General features: G+C 50.6%; 2 protein-coding genes and 1 long non-coding RNA gene across 3 annotated transcripts; 1 reads left to right on the top strand and 2 right to left on the bottom strand.

Annotated features, from left to right (window-relative positions):
* Positions 1-3,525: 3,525 nt before the first annotated feature.
* ctf1 (cardiotrophin 1) lies at positions 3,526-8,817 on the bottom strand. The gene is made up of 3 exons (XM_031893382.1): positions 8,742-8,817; positions 5,852-5,979; positions 3,526-5,232 (listed from the first exon to the last, which is right to left on the bottom strand). The coding sequence occupies exons 1-3, from the start codon at positions 8,800-8,802 to the stop codon at positions 4,804-4,806; spliced, it is 618 nt and encodes a 205-aa protein (XP_031749242.1). The 5' UTR covers positions 8,803-8,817; the 3' UTR covers positions 3,526-4,803.
* LOC101733752 lies at positions 6,180-7,357 on the bottom strand. Its single transcript, XR_004220471.1, has 2 exons — positions 6,387-7,357; positions 6,180-6,355 (listed from the first exon to the last, which is right to left on the bottom strand). It is a non-coding gene; the product is annotated as an uncharacterized LOC101733752 (long non-coding RNA).
* A 5,005-nt stretch (positions 8,818-13,822) lies between the features above and the next one.
* On the top strand, positions 13,823-19,751 carry bcl7c (BCL7C, BAF complex component; the record flags this gene model as incomplete). The annotated part of the gene is given in 8 exon segments (NM_001128034.1): positions 13,823-14,047; positions 14,363-14,606; positions 15,514-15,592; positions 17,202-17,295; positions 17,582-17,743; positions 17,830-17,915; positions 18,062-19,212; positions 19,213-19,751. Coding segments are annotated over 6 exon segments (621 nt in total).
* Positions 19,752-19,753: the final 2 nt, after the last annotated feature.

Genomic DNA, 19,753 nt, shown 5'->3' with positions numbered 1-19,753 from the left:
GGGGCTATCACAGGGATTAACCTCTTGTTCTGAATCTGTCCCCTCCCATGGGAATTGCTGGGTGGGGCTATCACAGGGATTAACCTCTTGTTCTGAATCTGTTCCCTCCCATGGGAACTGCTGGGCGGGGCTATCACAGGGATTAACCTCTTGTTCTGAATCTGTCCCCTCCCATGGGAAGTGCTGGGCGGGGCTATCACAGGGATTAACCTCTTGTTCTGATTCTTTCCCCTCCCATGGGAACTGCTGGGCGGGGCTATCACAGGGATTAACCTCTTGTTCTGAATCTGTCCCCTCCCATGGGAAGTGCTGGGCGGGGCTATCACAGGGATTAACCTCTTGTTCTGAATCTGTCCCCTCCCATGGGAAGTGCTGGGCGGGGCTATCACAGGGATTAACCTCTTGTTCTGAATCTGTCCCCTCCCATGGGAAGTGCTGGGCGGGGCTATCACAGGGATTAACCTCTTGTTCTGAATCTGTCCCCTCCCATGGGAAGTGCTGGGCGGGGCTATCACAGCTGTCCCCTCCCATGGGTTACAATAGCAATCAGCATCTTTCTATGGGCTCCCTAGGGGGCTGTCACACAGTGTGACTATATATTCATGTCTGCGGCCTTTAGTTAAGTTACCCAAAAAAACAGGGTTGTTATTCTTGAGAACAAAATTAGCAGTAAAAGAAAAGGTAGGGGGGTCCATCCATCTCTCTTTGCCCTGGGAGAGTAGGAATGAATTGTTCTCTCTTCTCAGACCCCTGAGTCTGTGTTTGCAAAGATAAACATTTTATATGTGTGTAGCGGTTCCATGTTGAATATGGGCCGTTCCTTGGCGGTGGGGGGGGGTGGGTATGTAGCCATTGTCTCACCCCTGGGAATGGTTCAGCCCATTGGAATCTTACAGAACATTGTTTCTGGTACATTTGGGCTCTGTGCCGGTGGCACAGTTACTCCAGCGCTGGGGGTAGACTCTCTCACTCCTTACCCAGTGGCACAGTTACCCCAGTGCTGGGGGTAGACTCTCTCACTCCTTGCCCATTGGCCGGTGGCACAGTTACCCCAGTGCTGGGGGTAGACTCTCTCACTCCTTACCCATTGGCCGGTGGCACAGTTACCCCAGTGCTGGGGGTAGACTCTCTCACTCCTTACCCATTGGCCGGTGGCACAGTTACCCCAGTGCTGGGGGTAGACTCTCTCACTCCTTACCCATTGGCCGGTGGCACAGTTACCCCAGTGCTGGGGGTAGACTCTCTCACTCCTTACCCATTGGCCGGTGGCACAGTTACCCCAGTGCTGGGGTAGACTCTCTCACTCCTTACCCATTGGCCGGTGGCACAGTTACCCCAGTGCTGGGGTAGACTCTCTCACTCCTTACCCATTGGCCGGTGGCACAGTTACCCCAGTGCTGGGGGTAGACTCTCTCACTCCTTACCCATTGGCCGGTGGCACAGTTACCCCAGTGCTGGGGGTAGACTCTCTCACTCCTTACCCATTGGCCGGTGGAACAGTCCAGTTCTGGAAGCTAAAGCCTTGGGTACAGGTATGGGAAGCTGGGGGGAGGGGGTAACAGTCCCTATAGTTCTACCTGTCAGTCAATAAATTGATACATTGGTTTGTCTGCTCCATAGACTTCTATTCCCAATGTCACCACTAGGGGGCAGCAGTGGGGCAGCTTCTTGGTGCCAAAGAACAAAGTGTGCCGGGCTGGGAACGCCATGGACCTGGAATCTGATTGGCCATTCGCTCCCATTGTGCTTGTTCTTACACGGCCGCAGCCTTTGTACTCAGCCACAGTCATTAGTCGCACCTTTGTAAATATTTATGTCTGTACTTACCCATAATTATAGAGTGCTCTGTGTATAGAATCACCCCGTGCCACCGCTCCATGGCAACCGGGCACCAACGGCAAATCCAATTGCACCATCAAAGTGATTCTATACCGAAAGGGAAGAAGTAGTGCATATAGGGAGCAGCCCCCCCTGGGGGGTAATAACAGCAATCTGACTCACTGATTGGATTAGGTTCCGACCCTGACTGTGGATTATGAGCTAAATCCCAGCATTTTGGGCAGGAAGTTATGTTGTAGATGAGGTTGAAAAAAGACACTTCCATCAAGTTCATCCCTTGGCTGAAATACTACCCGCCCTCCCTTCACCCACTTACATTGCTCCGTTAATGCCCCTCCCCCCAAACCTATGATCCTAGCACACATGCACCCCTCTAAATTGTGCCCCCCAGTTGCACCAGATGCCTACCCCTAGTTCCAGCCCTGGGCCCTCTAAGGGGCAGATTTATCAAAATGTGAGCTTAATACATATAAACTCACCCACGTTCCATTCATTCCTATGGGATTTACAGAAGTGTATCTATCTATCAAATGGCGAATTCTTTCACCCACTGACAAATACGCGTCTAAAAATCCCATAGGAATGAATGGAACGTGGGTGAGTTTATATGTACTAAGCTCACATTTTGATAAATTTGCCCCTAAGGTGCTTAATACATATAAACTCACCCACGTTCCATTCATTCCTATGGGATTTACAGAAGCTTATCTATCAAAGGGTGAGTTCTAACTGTCACTCACTGACAAATACGCGTCTAAAAACCCCATAGGAATGAATGGAACGTGGGTGAGTTTATATGTACTAAGCTCACATTTTGATAAATCTGCCCCCTATTGTGCCGATTTATCAATTTTCACATTTGCTAAATTCCAGTTTGTTTTTCTAAATCGATTAAACCCGCATATCGGCCGCTCACTTATTTAATAAAGTGGTAAACGGATGCAAACAAACTCGTAAACCGGAACTGAATATACGACGCGGCTTTGCCCAGGACGACTCCCATTGACTTCTATAGAAACTCGCTAAGTTTTTTTTGGGGGGGGGGGTTGCGCTTAATAAATACCCACATTCAGAAACTTGAATCGAGAAAAAAAACTCAAACTCGACCGTCGATAAATCAACAGTAGGAAGGTGATCTCTGCCCCATAGAGCTTACACTCTACAATATATTTACACAATGAAACCTCTGTTCTGTTGCCAATTTAACGAGGACAAAGTCGCACAATAAAATATTTTATTGCAATGAATCTTCTTAACGGCGACACAATCTGCTCTCGGCTGCCCCTCTGGGTATATATATATATATTACGTGTGCAGCTAAAGGGTTTGCCCCATGGTATATACCCTGTATGCCCTTCATGCCTGGATGGTTGGAATAATGATTAACTGTATGTTTGTTGCACTACAATTCCCAGCATCCCCCAGCAGCCACTAGGGAGGGGTGGGGGGTGGGGAGAAGATAGAAACTGATTACTCTGTGCAGGGGGGGAATAATAGGGACGGTGGAAACACATGGGGTTTTTATTGCGGTTGCTCCCGGCAACGGGAGACGTCAGACTGATTGTGCAACTGCCATTAAGGGCAAATACCGACAGATGAAAGGCAAAGTAGAACCTAAGCTGGCACGGATCCTTCTGCCCCGCACGGATTGGGTTTACGGCTCCAATAGAACAAAGTCAAACCAGATTCTAATAGAAAATATTTTGTTTTATTTAGGAAAATCTAAAAACAGCATTAAGTACACAGATTAAGGAGTGTCTAAACCTGTCTGCAACAGCAAGCCCAGCAATGAACTACCAGTCCCTGGCAGAGGATGATGGGAGATGTAGTCAGAAAGACTGCTCGTTTAGTCAGATCCCTCTCCTCTATGGGGTTATGGGATAAAAGTTTGCCCAGGAGCAGTAACCCATAGCAACCAATCAGCAGGTAGACTTTACTGGTTACCTGTTTGAAAGTAAAACATCTTATTGGTTGCTATGGGTTACTGCTCCTGGGCACACATAGTGCCTTTTATTACATATGGGGGTTAGTATTTTAGGCAGAGTCGTCCAGCATCTCCCAGAATCCCCTCTTTCCTATATCCTTCATTTTAATGGGGGGTCTTCATACTCACCCGCACAGCCTAATGGGAAATTGCTCTTCCGAGCACATTTGCAATATGCATTACGTATATTTTGTTTTTAGATTTCATGATATTAGCAGTTTTACACACCATTATTGCTCTGCTTTGTTCTCAGATGCTATTCTGTCCTGCCACTACCTGCCCAAAACAGCAGGGGGCAGCCCTGTCAGCATTCATGATATTAGCAGTGTAAAACTGCTAATATTTACTCTCTTACTTTTCAAAACTGCTAACATCATTAAAATTATAAAAAGGTAAATCACAAAAATGCTCAGTCGCTGTTTGCAATTTGCTAAAAGTTACTAAAAAGGGAGATTTCACCGTTCCGGTGGCATCTTTGGTTCTAGGGTCGCCGTCTCTAGCAGCCAGACGGGCTTGAGTGGGGCAGAAATACAGTATAAAAATATCATAGTATCCAGCCTCGTGCCTTTTACATCTTCCGTTATTATGATCTCCAACCAGGATCACGCCACTGAAAGCCGGAACCAGTGATCAGTGTGGGAGGTTCGTTTTGTGCAAAATAGGGTTTACTTTCCCTTTAACCGAACATTTTGGAGTTTGGTGGAAGCTGATAAATCTCAAACGCTTGGGAGCTGCCCGACGTAATTAGCCAACGTGAATACGGTAAGTTTCCCTTTTGAAAAGGCGGTTAGAAGAACTTTGCAGTTAGTTGGCGATACCACGAGGTTCCCTCCATGATTGGTTGCCCCTTCTGCCCAATGGTGTCCAGTGTTGCTATGGCAAGAGTGCTAAAAACAAAGTCCTCTTTGAGGTAGGTTAGTTGTCGCTGGCTATTAGGGAATATTAAAAAGGAGCTTGGTGAGGGAGTCCATTTGCCGCATCTACACCGACGTCTCGGCCACCAGGATCTCCATATCTCTCTTGGTTTGTTCCAGCCAATCGCAGAAGCACTGGCACACACCGTAACCATTGACCTTCTGGGAGAAGACCTCATTGACCTCAGGGACGGCTTGGGAGGTTGGAATGGGCTCCTGTAGGAGGGAGGCCAAGCTGGAGCTCAGGACCCTCGCGTGTTGGTAAGAAGCCTCCAGGCGCTTGAGGAGCAGCGGAGCTTTAGAGTTCAGTTTCCTTTGCCACTTCAGGGTGGAGGCGAACCATCCAATCAGAGCAGAGTAGGCGGAGAGGCTGAACACCAAGCTTTTCCATGGGGATAATGGGAGCAGGTTGATGTCCAACCACGGCAGATCTTTGAGCTGATGTAACGGGTAGGTGAAGCCATCGCGACTGAAGGGGGCGCCTTGGTGGCTGAGCTGTAGGAGAAGAGGACAAGAAGTTAGAGATGAAACAACATCAGTGAATGCAGATATTGACCAGAAAGGTCTAAAGAACCCAAAGGGGGGACATAAGGGTCATTTGGGGACCTCACCAGGCAAGTGAATCTGTGTGTATGGCCGGCCAGTGGGCTATATAGGCTGGCTACTGGGCCAACTGCTCTTGTAGGACCCCCTGCCTGCTCCATTGGGTCTGTGCACAGACCAGTACGTGATTGGCTGCATTCTAAACATGGAAAGTCTACCATTTGCAGTCAGGATTTTGGGGGCTCAGAGCAGATTAGATCTCAATCTAGTCTTTTTATGATTTTTATTATCTTTCTATTTTAGTCCCCGATTTTCCCTTTAGCCTTTCTACAACTGAAGAACCACAACAAGTGGGAAAGGAAGACCCACAGCAACCGGCTCCATCCCACTCCCTGTTTGTCAGAAAGAATAAAGGGAAGAGAAGGTCACGTATAACTCATGGAGGATATTGCACTCCCATCAGGGAGTTCACCCAAAGTCAGGCAGAGAGGAGTGACCCGGCTTCCCTAGAACTGCCCCCCTCACTTGCCCCGAGGTAGCCCAGAGTGGGAGAGGGATGCGCCTCACGTACATATTCTCTCACTAGCCCGTCCGACTGCTCATGGATACTGGTGACCAGGTTCAGGGCTTGTTGTTTGGCCGCCAAGGTTTCCTGCTCCTGCTGCATCGACAGAAGGTCTGGGGAGGCATCCACAATGGCTGAGAGAGAGAGACACAGAGAGAGAGACACAGAGAGAGAGACACAGAGAGAGAGAGAGAGAGAGACACAGAGAGAGAGAGAGACACAGAGAGAGAGAGAGAGAGAGAGACACAGAGAGAGAGAGAGAGAGACACAGAGAGAGAAAAGGATTAGATTTATGTATCACACACAGTGGTATTGCAGAGATAGCTGAAGCCCACCCTGGTACCCAACAGGTACAGTCTGTGAAACTGTGGTACCTAACCCACTGAACCCATACAGTCATGGTACCTAACCCATTGCTCTGGAACCCATACAGTCATGGTGCCTAACCCACTGAACCCATACAGTCATGGTACCTAACCCATTGCTCTGGAACCCATACAGTCATGGTGCCTAACCCACTGAACCCATACAGTCATGGTACCTAACCCATTGCTCTGGAACCCATACAGTCATGGTGCCTAACCCATTGCTCTGGAACCCATACAGTCATGGTGCCTAACCCATTGCTCTGGAATCCATACAATCATGGTGCCTAACCCATTGCTTTGGAACCCATACAGTCATGGTGTCTAACCCCTTGCTCTGGAACCCATACAGTCATGGTGCCTAACCCTTTGCTCTGGAACCCATACATTCATGGTACCTAACCCATTGCTCTGGAACCCATACAGTCATGGTGCCTAACCCATTGCTCTGGAACCCATACATTCATGGTACCTAACCCATTGCTCTGGAATCCATACAATCATGGTGCCTAACCCATTGCTTTGGAACCCATACAGTCATGGTGTCTAACCCCTTGCTCTGGAACCCATACAGTCATGGTGCCTAACCCCTTGCTCTGGAACCCATACATTCATGGTACCTAACCCATTGCTCTGGAACCCATACAGTCATGGTGCCTAACCCATTGCTCTGGAACCCATACATTCATGGTGCCTAACCCATTGCTCTGAAACCCATACAATCATGGTGCCTAACCCATACAGTCATGTACCTAACCCAGTGCTTTGGAAGTGCTACAGAACCAGAATCTTACCCCTTGCCTTGGAATGGTTACAGCCCGGGGACATGGCCTGTTGCTTTGGAAGGAGCACAATGACTGAGCTTGTTCCTTGGAAGCTGAAGGCACGCAGACTTCACACGGAAACCAAACATCCCTTATAATGTCCCCATTGATAATGACACCCGTGTGCCCCCCCCCCCCCGGACTGTTCCTTTATCTCAAGTGTTGGATCAGACGCCTCAAACCCACATAGAACTGTCTGACTCCAAGAATTGTCTCTCTTGTTCCTCATCCACTGTCCCATCTTCCAGTAAAGAGCATCCCTGCCCACTTGTCCCACCCCCACGCCGCTTCTTGGTTATCAACAGTGATGATGGGGCTTATTCCCTCCCCAGATTCCAGTAATGGCGCATTCCAGGCATGATCACTACTTGCGCATCTCCCCCCCTGACCCTTCCATCGCACCCCCCTCGATCCTACTCATTCCCCAATTCCCAATAATGATCCTGCCCCAAATTCTTCTTACGATGGGAAATCACTTTGTATAGGATTTGTACCCTTGTGTTACAAGCTCCCTGCCCCCACTCAGAGGTACCCCCAAACTCTCACAGGTAACCCCAAACTCTCACATTCCAGTACCCACTGTACCCCATCACTGTGTATCCCCCCAGAAACCCGTCACCCCCCCATTCCCTTTATACCAGTAACATCCAACACTGCCTCCCCCCACCCAGTATCTGACACCCCCATCCACCCTGGGACCCCAGTTGCACTAGGAGGCAAAAACTAAAGGCAAATACTGTAGCCAAGGTCTCTTTAACAGTCTCCACTTACCTACAATCCCCCCCCCCAGTTCAACTGCTTCACCCCAACATGTTACACCCATCCCTGCCGCTATCAGGAATGTGACCCAGGGTTCCCCTGCTAAGACTTGCTGGTGGCACGGTGCCCGCTAATGAGATTACACGATTAGAGCGCCACCGCCAGCACCTGCTTTCTGCCCACATGGTGCGGAGATGCAGCTATGCAGTTGGTCAGCTTTACATTCCCTCTGATGAAGACATTATGGCGCCGAGTCAACTATCAGTTCTGTGCTGGGAAACAGGTGGTGGGTATATTTATAACCCAAGCAGGACCCTGTAGCCCTGGCACACCCTCTGGCACTGCCCAGGTCATTTACAGGAAAAATAGAATAAATAACACAATCCCCTACACTTGGTATCACAACTCCCTGCACTGTGCTGGGAATCCCTAGGCACTAGGCAGGCAGCGTAACAAGTGGTGTAACAGTCCCACAAGCACCTGTGGAGCCTCCCCCCCCGGCACCAATGGAGAGAAGCACAAAGTGTGGCCCCGGGCCCCGCAGTCCCCTATCCCAGCCACTGTGTGGGGTTGTCTTACCTCTGAGCACTTCCATGGTGTGTGAGCGCTTGGGGCAAACTGCTGCTGTCTCCCTGCTGCTCCTGTTTGTGCTGCTCTCCTCCCCTCGCTCTGCTCTCCTCCCCCAGGAGCTTGGCCCACACACACATTCCCTGGAAGTTCCTTCTCTCTGATGTCAGAGCTAAATACCTTCCCGCCCCCTCCCCCCTAACTGCCCCCTCCCCCCTAACTGCCCCCTGCCAAGCTGCACACAAGGCCGCCTCTCCCTCCCAGCACCTGTAGCCCTGACTAGCCCCAAGAGCTGGCACTCTAGCCCACGTCGGTTCATCCCAAGTACCAAGGTGACTAAGTTTAATCACAGCCGGTCCTTAGTTTTATAGATTTTCTCACCTGGGAGCAGCACCGTGGCCTCTCCCCCAAGCACAAACCTATAGCCAGAAAGAAATTCCATCCACTAAATGGAAATTCTATTACTCATATATATAGAAAGTAGAGTGCATGGCGGCAGGGAAAGCGGTGCAGCCTGCAGCGTGCATGGCAACGAGCCGCTAATTAGCCCCACAGGAGGCAGATATCAGAGCGGCCAGACGATAGGGAGGGTTGGCCAATGAGCAGGAAAGTGCGGATGCATCTGGCTCTGACCCTTATCATGCTGCGTTATAGAGCCGTTCTATGAACTGGGCCGGCAGGAAGTGGTTCTGCTCTTCTTTAACCCCTTCACTGGATGCTGGGAATTGTAGTCAAACAACAGCACCCCCTCAATAGTTCTTACTCAGGACTTACTCAGACTACAATTCCCAGCATCCTCGGAAAGCCGTTGGCTGTTGCTGAATGGTGTGAATAATAAGGCAACATCCGCAGGCTTTATACTCACCATAGCGCTGTAAAAAGCCTTCATCTTGCCTTACTACGCACACCCAGACAATATTATTATTATTAACATTTATTTATAAAGCGCCAACATATCCCGCAGCGCTGTACAATAAGTGGGTTACATACATTGGGCATACAGAGTAACATATAAAGCAATCAGTAACCGATACAAGAGGGGAAGGGAGCCCTGCCCAAAAGAGCTTACACTCTACAAGGAGTAACATATAAAGCAATCAGTAACCGATACAGGAGGGGAAGAGAGCCCTGCCCAAAAGAGCTTACACTCTACAAGGAGTAACATATAAAGCAATCAGTAACCGATACAAGAGGGGAAGGGAGCCCTGCCCAAAAGAGCTTACACTCTACAAGGAGTAACATATAAAGCAATCAGTAACCGATACAGGAGGGGAAGGGAGCCCTGCCCAAAAGAGCTTACACTCTACAAGGAGTAACATATAAAGCAATCAGTAACCGATACAGGAGGGGAAGAGAGCCCTGCCCAAAAGAGCTTACACTCTACAAGGAGTAACATATAAAGCAATCAGTAACCGATACAAGAGGGGAAGGGAGCCCTGCCCAAAAGAGCTTACACTCTACAAGGAGTAACATATAAAGCAATCAGTAACCGATACAAGAGGTGAAGGGAGCCCTGCCCAAAAGAGCTTACACTCTACAAGGAGTAACATATAAAGCAATCAATAACCGATACAGGAGGGGAAGGGAGCCCTGCCCAAAAGAGCTTACACTCTACAAGGAGTAACATATAAAGCAATCAATAACCGATACAGGAGGGGAAGGGAGCCCTGCCCAAAAGAGCTTACACTCTACAAGGAGTAACATATAAAGCAATCAGTAACCGATACAGGAGGGGAAGAGAGCCCTGCCCCAAAGAGCTTACACTCTACAAGGAGTAACATATAAAGCAATCAGTAACCGATACAAGAGGGGAAGGGAGCCCTGCCCAAAAGAGCTTACACTCAAGATAAGATAAGACAAATAGATAGGCCTGGGGGTTGCAAGGTGTTCCTGTACTTCCCCCCCCCCAATACTGCGCCCCAGGGAGGTTGCCCCCCTATAGGCAGTTCTGTTGGACACACAGTTTAGCTGCAGCAAAAAGGGAAAGCTGAACCCCCAAATAAGTGACCCCGGGATGCCCTTGCAGAAGGGGTTAAAAGTGCTGCCCCAGTTCTTGGTTACAGAAAGTATTGGGTTTCCGTGTTTCATCGGATACCGACGCACCGGGGTATCACATATCTGCCCCACTATTGGCTCACAATAGATTTTATTCCCTGTGTCAGATAATACCCCCCCTGCTGGCCAAGTGGAACAGTCTGGAATCTGATGCAAGGCAGCAGCCAAGCCTGGCACAGCACCCATGGGTGCCAACATCTGATCTGACCCAGTATCCATACTGGGCTCTTTCTACTCCCTCTGGGGGTCTCTCTCTACTCCCTCTGGGGTCTCTGTAGCCCCCCGCTAGCAATGCTTGCACTGTATATTCCGGGGCTGCTAATGTGGTACTGACCCGTTTGGGTGCATTTGGGCCCCAGTACAGTTATTAACCCTACATTACCTGTTGTATTTGGCTTCCCCATATAATGGCCAGACTATGGGCTCTCAATTACAAACCTGACAGCCCCCCAAGAACCACCCGTACCTGTTACTGGCCCAGCCCAGATACCTGGGAGTCTCCATTACAAAAGGGAAATTTGCACAACACAGAAGGAGCATTATGGGAAAACTGACCCTTGTTTCCAGTAAAGGCCCCCCCAGGATCATTATAATGCACAGTAAATATGGCCGCCCCCTTCCTGCCTTGTCATTTGCTAATGGGCATCTGGGCTATCACTTATCTGCCCCACTATTGGCTCACAATAGATTTTATTCCCTGTGTCAGATAATAGCCCCCCCTGCTGGCCAAGTGCAAGGCAGCAGCCCAGCCTGGCACAGCACCCATGGGTGCCAACATCTGAACTGACCCTACTGGGCTCTCTCTTCTCCCTCTGGGAGGTCTCTCTCTCTACTCCCTCTGGGGCCTCTCCCTCTGGGGTCTCTCCCTCTGGGGCCTCTTCCTTTGGGGCCTCTCCCTCTCAAGGTCTCTCTCTCTACTCCCTCTGGGGTCTCTCCCTCTCAAGGTCTCTCTCTCTACTCCCTCTGGGGTCTCTCCCTCTCAAGGTCTCTCTCTCTACTCCCTCTGGGGTCTCTCCCTCTCGAGGTCTCTCTCTGTACTCCCTCTGGGGTCTCTCCCTCTGGGGGTCTCTCTCTCTACTCCCTCTGGGGTCTCTCGCTCTGGGGTCTCTCTCTCCCTCTGGGGCCTCTCCCTCTGGGGTCTCTCCCTCTGGGGGTCTCTCTCTCTACTCCCTCTGGGGTCTCTCTCTCTGCTTCCTCTGGGGTCTCTCCCTCTGGGGTCTCTCTCTCTACTTCCTCTGGGGTCTCTCCCTCTGGGGCCTCTCCCTCTGGGGTCTCTCCCTCTGGGGCCTCTCCCTCTGGGGTCTCTCCCTCTAGAGGTCTCTCTCTGTACTCCCTCTGGGGTTTCTCTCTCTGGGGGTCTCTCTCTCTACTTCCTCTGGGGCCTCTTCCTCTGGGGTCTCTCGCTCCCTCTGGGGTCTCTCCCTCTGGGGTCTCTCTCTCCCTCTGGGGCCTCTCCCTCTGGGGTCTCTCCCTCTCGAGGTCTCTCTCTGTACTCCCTCTGGGGTCTCTCTCTCTGGGGGTCTCTCTCTCTACTCCCTCTGGGGTCTCTCCCTCTGGGGTCTCTCGCTCTGGGGTCTCTCTCTCCCTCTGGGGCCTCTCCCTCTGCGGCCTCTCCCTCTGGGGTCTCTCCCTCTGGGGGTCTCTCTCTCTACTCCCTCTGGGGTCTCTCTCTCTACTTCCTCTGGGGTCTCTCCCTCTTGGGTCTCTCCCTCTGGGGTCTCTCCCCCTGGGGTCTCTCTCTCCCTCTGGGGTCTCTCTCTCTACTCCCTCTGGGGTCTCTCCCTCTGGGGTCTCTCTTTCCCTCTGGGGTCTCTCCCTCTGGAGGTTTCTCTCTCTACTCCCTTTGGGGTCTCTCCCTCTGGGGTCTCTCCCTATGGGGGTCTCTCTCTCCCTCTGGGGCCTCTCCCTCTGGGGTCTCTCCCTCTGGGGGTCTCTCTCTCCCTCTAGGGTCTCTCTCTCCCCCTGGGGTCTCTCCCTCTGGAGGTTTCTCTCTCTACTCCCTTTGGGGTCTCTCCGTCTGGGGCCTCTCCCTCTGGGGTCTCTCCCTATGGGGGTCTCTCTCTCCCTCTGGGGTCTCTCCCTCTGGGGTCTCTCCCTCTGGGGTCTCTCCCTCTGGGGGTCTCTCTCTCCCTCTGGGGTCTCTCCCTCTGGGGTCTCTCTCTCCCTCTGGGGTCTCTCCCTCTGGAGGTTTCTCTCTCTACTCCCTTTGGGGTCTCTCCCTCTGGGGTCTCTCCCTATGGGGGTCTCTCTCTCCCTCTGGGGTCTCTCCCTCTGGGGTCTCTCTCTCTACTTCCTCTGGGGTCTCTCTCTCCCTCTGGGGGTCTCTCTCTCTAATCCCTCTGGGGTCTCTCCCTCTGGGTCTCTCTCTCCCTCTGGGGGTCTCTCTCTCTACTCCCTCTGGGGGTCTCTCTGTAGCCCCCGCTAGCAATGCTTGCACTGTATATTCCGGGGCTGCTAATGTGGTACTGACCCGTTTGGGTGCATTTGGGCCCCAGTACAGTTATTAACCCTACATTACCTGTTGTATTTGGCTTCCCCAAATAATGCCCAGACTATGGCCCAAACCTGACAGCCCCCCAAGAACCACCCGTACCTGTTACTGGCCCAGCCCAGATACCTGGGAGTCTCCATTACAAAAGGGAAATTTGCACCACACAGAAGGAGCATTATGGGAAAACTGACCCTTGTTTCCAGTAAAGGCCCCCCCAGGATCATTATAATGCACAGTAAATATGGCCGCCCCCTTCCTGCCTTGTCATTTGCTAATGGGCATCTGGGCCCCCCAGGCTTCCTGTGTCTGGGTCTATTTCCATCCCTATTATAACCCCCCAGCCTCGTTATATCTCTGTGCTAACGAGCTACAACTAATATTGTATTTCTACCTCTGTACTTACTGTCCCTGTATAACAGCACCCGGCCCTCCCCGGGGGGAATGGTAATGGCCACATACAGACACAATAAACATTAACTGTAAGTGAACTTTCCCTTTAAACTGTGCAAGGCAAACGCATGGCCTGGGATTCTAATGATAAGGCCCTTCTGGGCACCTGTACAGCTCTTGCTAAACGGAATTTCTGTAAAGGGTTATGGGAGTTGTAGTTCAGCAACTCCCGGAGGCCCCCTGTGCCCTGAGCAGGGAATATGTTTTGCTCCCTGTAAGGAATAAGGGGCACAAACCCAGTGGGGCCCAGAGGGAATGAGCCATGTGGGTGCTGGGACAGGGGTGGGTGGGAGTGTTTACAACTGGATCACAATGGAGGGGGGAGAGTTTCCTGGAAGGGGGTGTGAGTTACAGAAGTTTCCCTGGGACACCAGGGGGCAGCAGAGAGCTCCCAGGGACATGGGCTGTGTGACAGTTGGATATCCGGAGACAGGAACACTCAGAAAAGTGACAGGCACAAAAGTGAAAGGGATTCAGCAAGGGGGAGAGACTGCACAGCAAGGGGGAGAGACTGTACAGCAAGGGGGAGAGACTGCAGAGCAAGGGGGAGAGACTGCAGAGCAAGGGGGAGAGACTGCAGAGCAAGGGAGAGAGACTGCACAGCAAGGGGGAGAGACTGCAGAGCAAGGGAGAGAGACTGCACGGCAAGGGGGAGAGACTGCACGGCAAGGGGGAGAGACTGCACGGCAAGGGGGAGAGACCGCACGGCAAGGGGGAGAGACCGCACGGCAAGGGGGAGAGACTGCACAGCAAGGGGGAGAGACTGCACAGCAAGGAGGAGAGACTGCACAGCAAGGGGGAGAGACTGCAGAGCAAGGGGGAGACACTGCACAGCAAGGGGGAGAGACTGCAGAGCAAGGAGAAGAGACTGCAGAGCAAGGGGGAGAGACTGCACAGGAAGGGGGAGAGACTGCACAGCAAGGGGGAGAGACCGCGCAGCAAGGGGGAGAGACCTCACAGCAAGGGGGAGAGACTGCATAGCAAGGGGTAGAGACCTCACAGCAAGGGGGAGAGACTGCACGGCAAGAGGGAGAGAGCAAACGAAGGAGGAGACCCCCAGAAAGAAAGAAGACAAGGAAGAAATGAAAAAAAGCTGAAGATATTACAGGCCAGAGAGAGAGAGAGAGAGAGAGAGAGAGAGACTGCTGGGCCCCAGACATGGCCAACAGGACAGGCCGGGCAGAGACCAGGAGCCGGGCGAGAGATGACATCAAGAGAGTCATGGCAGTCATAGAGCACGTGAGGCGCTGGTATGGCAGCTAGTGGTTCTGCCCCAGGTGTGGGGTGGGTGGGAGGCAGAAGAGTGGGCTACTAACCCCTGGGCAGCCACAGCCCCTTTTTCTTTGTGATCCAGTTGCCCAGTGGGTCATGTGCTGTGGGGATTGGTCAGTGGGGAGAGGGGGGGCTGATACACGGGGTTAGTGGGCAAAAAGGGGTTCATGCACTTGTACAGCAGTGAGATTTGTGCCTACAGTCTGTGTGTGCTAGATTGGCCGGTAGGCATCACAGGGTAGGTACAAAGGCATGTACTAGATCAGGGTGGAGCAAGCTGGTTGGTGGGTAGGCATCACAGGGTAGGTACAAAGGCATGTACTAGATCAGGGTGGAGCAAGCTGGTTGGTGGGTAGGCATCACAGGGTAGGTACAAAGACATGTACTAGATCAGGGTGGAGCAAGCTGGTTGGTGGGTAGGCATCACAGGTTAGGTACAAAGACATGTACTAGATCAGGGTGGAGCAAGCTGGTTGGTGGGTAGGCATCACAGGGTAGGTACAAAGGCATGTACTAGATCAGGGTGGAGCAAGCTGGTTGGTGGGTAGGCATCACAGGGTAGGTACAAAGGCATGTACTAGATCAGGGTGGAGCAAGCTGGTTGGTGGGTAGGCATCACAGGGTAGGTACAAAGACATGTACTAGATCAGGGTGGAGCAAGCTGGTTGGTGGGTAGGCATCACAGGGTAGGTACAAAGGCATGTACTAGATCAGGGTGGAGCAAGCTGGTTGGCGGGTAGGCATCACAGGGTAGGTACAGAGAGGGGCCTTGGGAGGGCGGAGCCACCCGGCGGTGGGGAACATCACTGTATGGGCATGACGGTGCTGTGGGGCAGGGGGAGCCAGTGACCAGTAAGCTCAGTAATGTCAGTGCCTGTCCCACAGGGAGAAGCGTTGGGTGACAGTGGGAGACACCTCGCTCCGGATATATAAGTGGGTGCCAATTGTGGATCCCAGGGACGAGGTGAGTCTTTGTCTTGCTTTGTGCATTGAGCGAGGGATTCGCTTCCGCTCTTCTCATCGGCATTGGGTTCTACTCATCATCTGTGCCGCTCTACCGGCCAAGCTGGGCATCTTCCTTTCCAACCTGCAGAGCATCTCACTCCCCTCTAACAGAACATCTGACTGACTGTTTCTAATCTGCAGAGCATCTCCCTCTCCACTTCTAACCTGCCAAGCTAATTTCTCTTTTCCAACCTCCAAAACACCTCCACTATACACCACCAGAACTTCTCAATCCCTTCACCTCCCACATCTCAGTCCTTGCTACGCACCTCCAGAACACCTTAGTTATCCTTTCTATACTCCTCCAAACAACCCAGTCCTTTCTATTTACCTCTAAAACTTCCCAGTCCCTTCTATACACCTCTAGAATATCTCAGTCCCTTCTACACACCTAAAGAACATATCAGCCAGTGCTATAAACCCCCAGGACTTCCCGGTTCCTTCTATACACCTCTAGAATATCTATAAACCTTAAGAACATATCAGCCTCTGGTATAAACTCCCAAGACTTCTCAGTTCCTTCTATGCACCTCCAGAACACCTCAATCCATTCTATATACCTCTAGAACATATATGTCTCTTCTCTATACCTCCAGAACATCTTGGCCCCTTCTATATGCCTTAAGAACATATAAGTCCCTGCTATAAAGCGCCATAACTTTTCAGTTCATTCTTTTTACCCCACAACATCTTAGTCCCTTTTATAAACCCCCAGAACATCTTAATTCCTTCTATACACCTCCAGAACATCTCAGTCCCTACTATACTCCCCCAGAACATCTCAATTCCTTCTATACTCCCCTAGAACATCTCAATTCTTTCTATACACCTCCAGAACGTCTCAGTCCCTACTATACTCCCCTAGAACATCTCAATTCCTTCTATACACCTCCAGAACATCTCAGTCCCTGCTATACTCCCCCACAACATCTCAATTCCTTCTATACACCCCCAGAACATCTCAGTCCCTACTATACAACCCCAGAACATCATAATTCCTTCTATACACCTCCAGAACATCTCAGTCCCTACTATACACCCCCAGAACATCTCAATTGCTTCTATACACCTCCAGAACATCCCAGTCCCTACTATACTCCCCCAGAACATCTCAGTCCCTACTATACTCCCCCAGAACATCTCAGTCCCTACTATACACCCCCAGAACATCTCAATTCCTTCTATACACCTCCAGAACATCTCAGTCCCTACTATACTCCCCCAGAACATCTCAGTCCCTACTATACTGCCCCAGAACATCTCAATTCCTTCTATACACCTCCAGAACATCTCAGTCCCTACTATACTCCCCCAGAACATCTCAGTCCCTACTATACACCCCCAGAACATCTCAATTCCTTCTATACACCTCCAGAACATCTCAGTCCCTACTATACTCCCCCAGAACATCTCAGTCCTTGGTATAAACCTCCCTGCAGAACATCTAATTACTTGCAATAAACTTAGAGACCACCTTATTCCTTGCTGAAAACCTGCAGAGCACATTTCTCCTTACTATAAACCCCCTGCTAATATCTCTGTCCCACCCAAATGATCCCCTTCTGCAGGAGAAGCCTGGGGCCCAGACTCCCACAGACCAACAGAAGCGCAGAGCACAGAGGCGCAGGAAGAGCCAGGCTCTGCTAATGATGGAGATCAATGGTGAGAGAAGTGCTGGGATTGGGCAGCTCAGAATGGGAATGGTCACATGTTACTGGGTAAATGCCACCTGGGCAGGTGCTTTATTGGCCTTTTTCTTCTACCACCATTTACATTTCTGTAAATTATTATTTAGGATACACGTGTGCCAGTAAGTCAGGGAATCATGTGACATCACTAAGTGCCAGTTAGAAGTGATGACATCACTAAGGATTATTTATGAGGAAGTAATTTACAGGGTATTTATTGGTTAATATAAAAGCATAACGGGTGCCTCTGTGCCAATTAGATGACAGCAATAACAGTTCCTTCTCGGATGCCTCTGGGGCGAGGGGCGAGGGAAGCGACAGCCCAAGTCGGACCCCCGAACTGAGCCGCAATGTCAGTCCCTGCCCCTCATCCAAGCCAAAGACTGAGGACTTCCAGCCCCCTGAGTTGGGCCAAGAAGGGGGTAAGAACCATAGAGATGACTTCTGGGTGGGGCTGAGGGGCAGAATAGGGACAGGGTGGGACTGATTGGTTTATTTGTATGTACAGATGGTGCCCCCCTGCTCCCCATCAGAACAGATGAACCCCCAATGTTAACCAAAGAGGAGCCGGTGGCTGAAACCCCTGCAGCCCAGGTGAGTGACATGTTGGGACCTTGGGTGGCACTGAGGGGCTTCCAACTGAATCTACAGCTGATTGGAGGGTTGCCTGGCAGTCGTTATGTGGCACTTAGTGTCCTACTAGGGATTCAATAGAATCTTAAATTCTCCCTTCCCCCCAGGTACCCAGCGCTGCCGCCATGTTCCCGCCTCTGACAGAGGAGGAGGAGTCTCTGGACGCCCCGGCACTAAAGAGATTCTGTACAGACCGAGACATAATGGGCAGATAATCCTCACAGGCTGGCGGCCATCTTACTACTCCTCTCGCATCTTTTCCCGCCTTCTATTCTCTCCACAAAACCAGCTTTTCCCTGTGGAAAGATGAACAAGTGCGTCTGACTGTAACCCGGAAAGTGACCCCGGGACCCCGAGCCCCCATAACAGTGAATTCCATCGCCTGTAGAGAATCAGTCCTGTTGGCCATTTTGTTTCGCTTCATGCCCCAAGCTCCAATGGCTGCCGCTCTCTCTGGGGGTTGCGACTGCTGCACAATTGTATCACTGCAGCCTCTGGTATCCACCATTATATACTCCTCTTGTGGGGAGTGTCATGTTGCCAGGACACGCCCCTCTCTTACACCCTAGCAACCAGGCTGCAGTTTCAAATCCAAAGCGGAGAAATGCAGAAAAATGTATAAAATATACAATTTTCCAATTTATATTTGTCTTTCTGTACGAAGTATAAATGTCAGTATTATATATTATAATATCCATGTCATGCTGATGGAATCTGCAGCGCTATATAAATATATACTTACACCAATACATTTAATTCTACTGACAGACTGCGCTCCTGGGCCCTGGCACTTGTGGCCCCTGATTGGCCGGATTTTGCCCTTATACACAGTGGCGTTTTATAAGGAGAATCTCCCAACCGTTGTCATACATTCTTTTGCACTTCCAAATCCAACCACCAGATGTCGCACCTTAGTGTATGGATAGGAATGAGTAAAAAGCAAAGGAAGCATCGCCATCTAATGGACGAAAGTGGAAATACATCTATTGGGCGATTTCTCATTATTAGCGTTGTTGCTGCATGTTTATTCACTTGTAAATGTAAAGTCCCTTTATCTCTCCAATATATAAAATACCCAGAAACCCTCCCGGGACTCTACTCTATTTTGTCTAGACAGCTGCCCCAGGATTGAGCATGTGTCTCAACCCCTTCTCCTTGTAGAGTGTAAGCTCTTTTGGGCAGGGCTCCCTTCCCCTCTTGTATCGGTTACTGATTGCTTTATATGTTACTCCTTGTAGAGTGTAAGCTCTTTTGGGCAGGGCTCTCTTCCCCTCCTGTATCGGTTATTGATTGCTTTATATGTTACTCCTTGTAGAGTGTAAGCTCTTTTGGGCAGGGCTCCCTTCCCCTCCTGTATCGGTTACTGATTGCTTTATATGTTACTCCTTGTAGAGTGTAAGCTCTTTTGGACAGGGCTCCCTTCCCCTCTTGTATCGGTTACTGATTGCTTTATATGTTACTCTGTATGCCCAATGTATGGAACCCACTTATTGTACAGCGCTGCGGGGTATGTTGGCGCTTTATAAATAAATGTTAATAATAATAATGTTGCAGACTACACCAATTCCCAAGCAGCCATGGCTCATGTATCTAAACTAATTACTAATGAGCTCTGAGCAGCGAATTGGCTTTGCATCTGTGTAGATAATAAGTAATAAAGTGGTCGGGTAACACTGTCCAATCAGGGGTTGCACCATAAAACCGGGCAAATGTTAAATACATTTATTCCCATTCATTCCTAATAATGCAGGGCAGCCCTGGGCACTGCAGGGTTAAACTGGGAACAAATTAAACACATT

Source organism: Xenopus tropicalis, chromosome 9, assembly GCF_000004195.4.
Source record: "Xenopus tropicalis strain Nigerian chromosome 9, UCB_Xtro_10.0, whole genome shotgun sequence".
NCBI classification, from domain to species: Eukaryota; Metazoa; Chordata; class Amphibia; order Anura; family Pipidae; genus Xenopus; species Xenopus tropicalis.
Note: the sequence above shows the minus strand (reverse complement) of the source record. Positions and strands in the feature narration are given on the sequence as shown.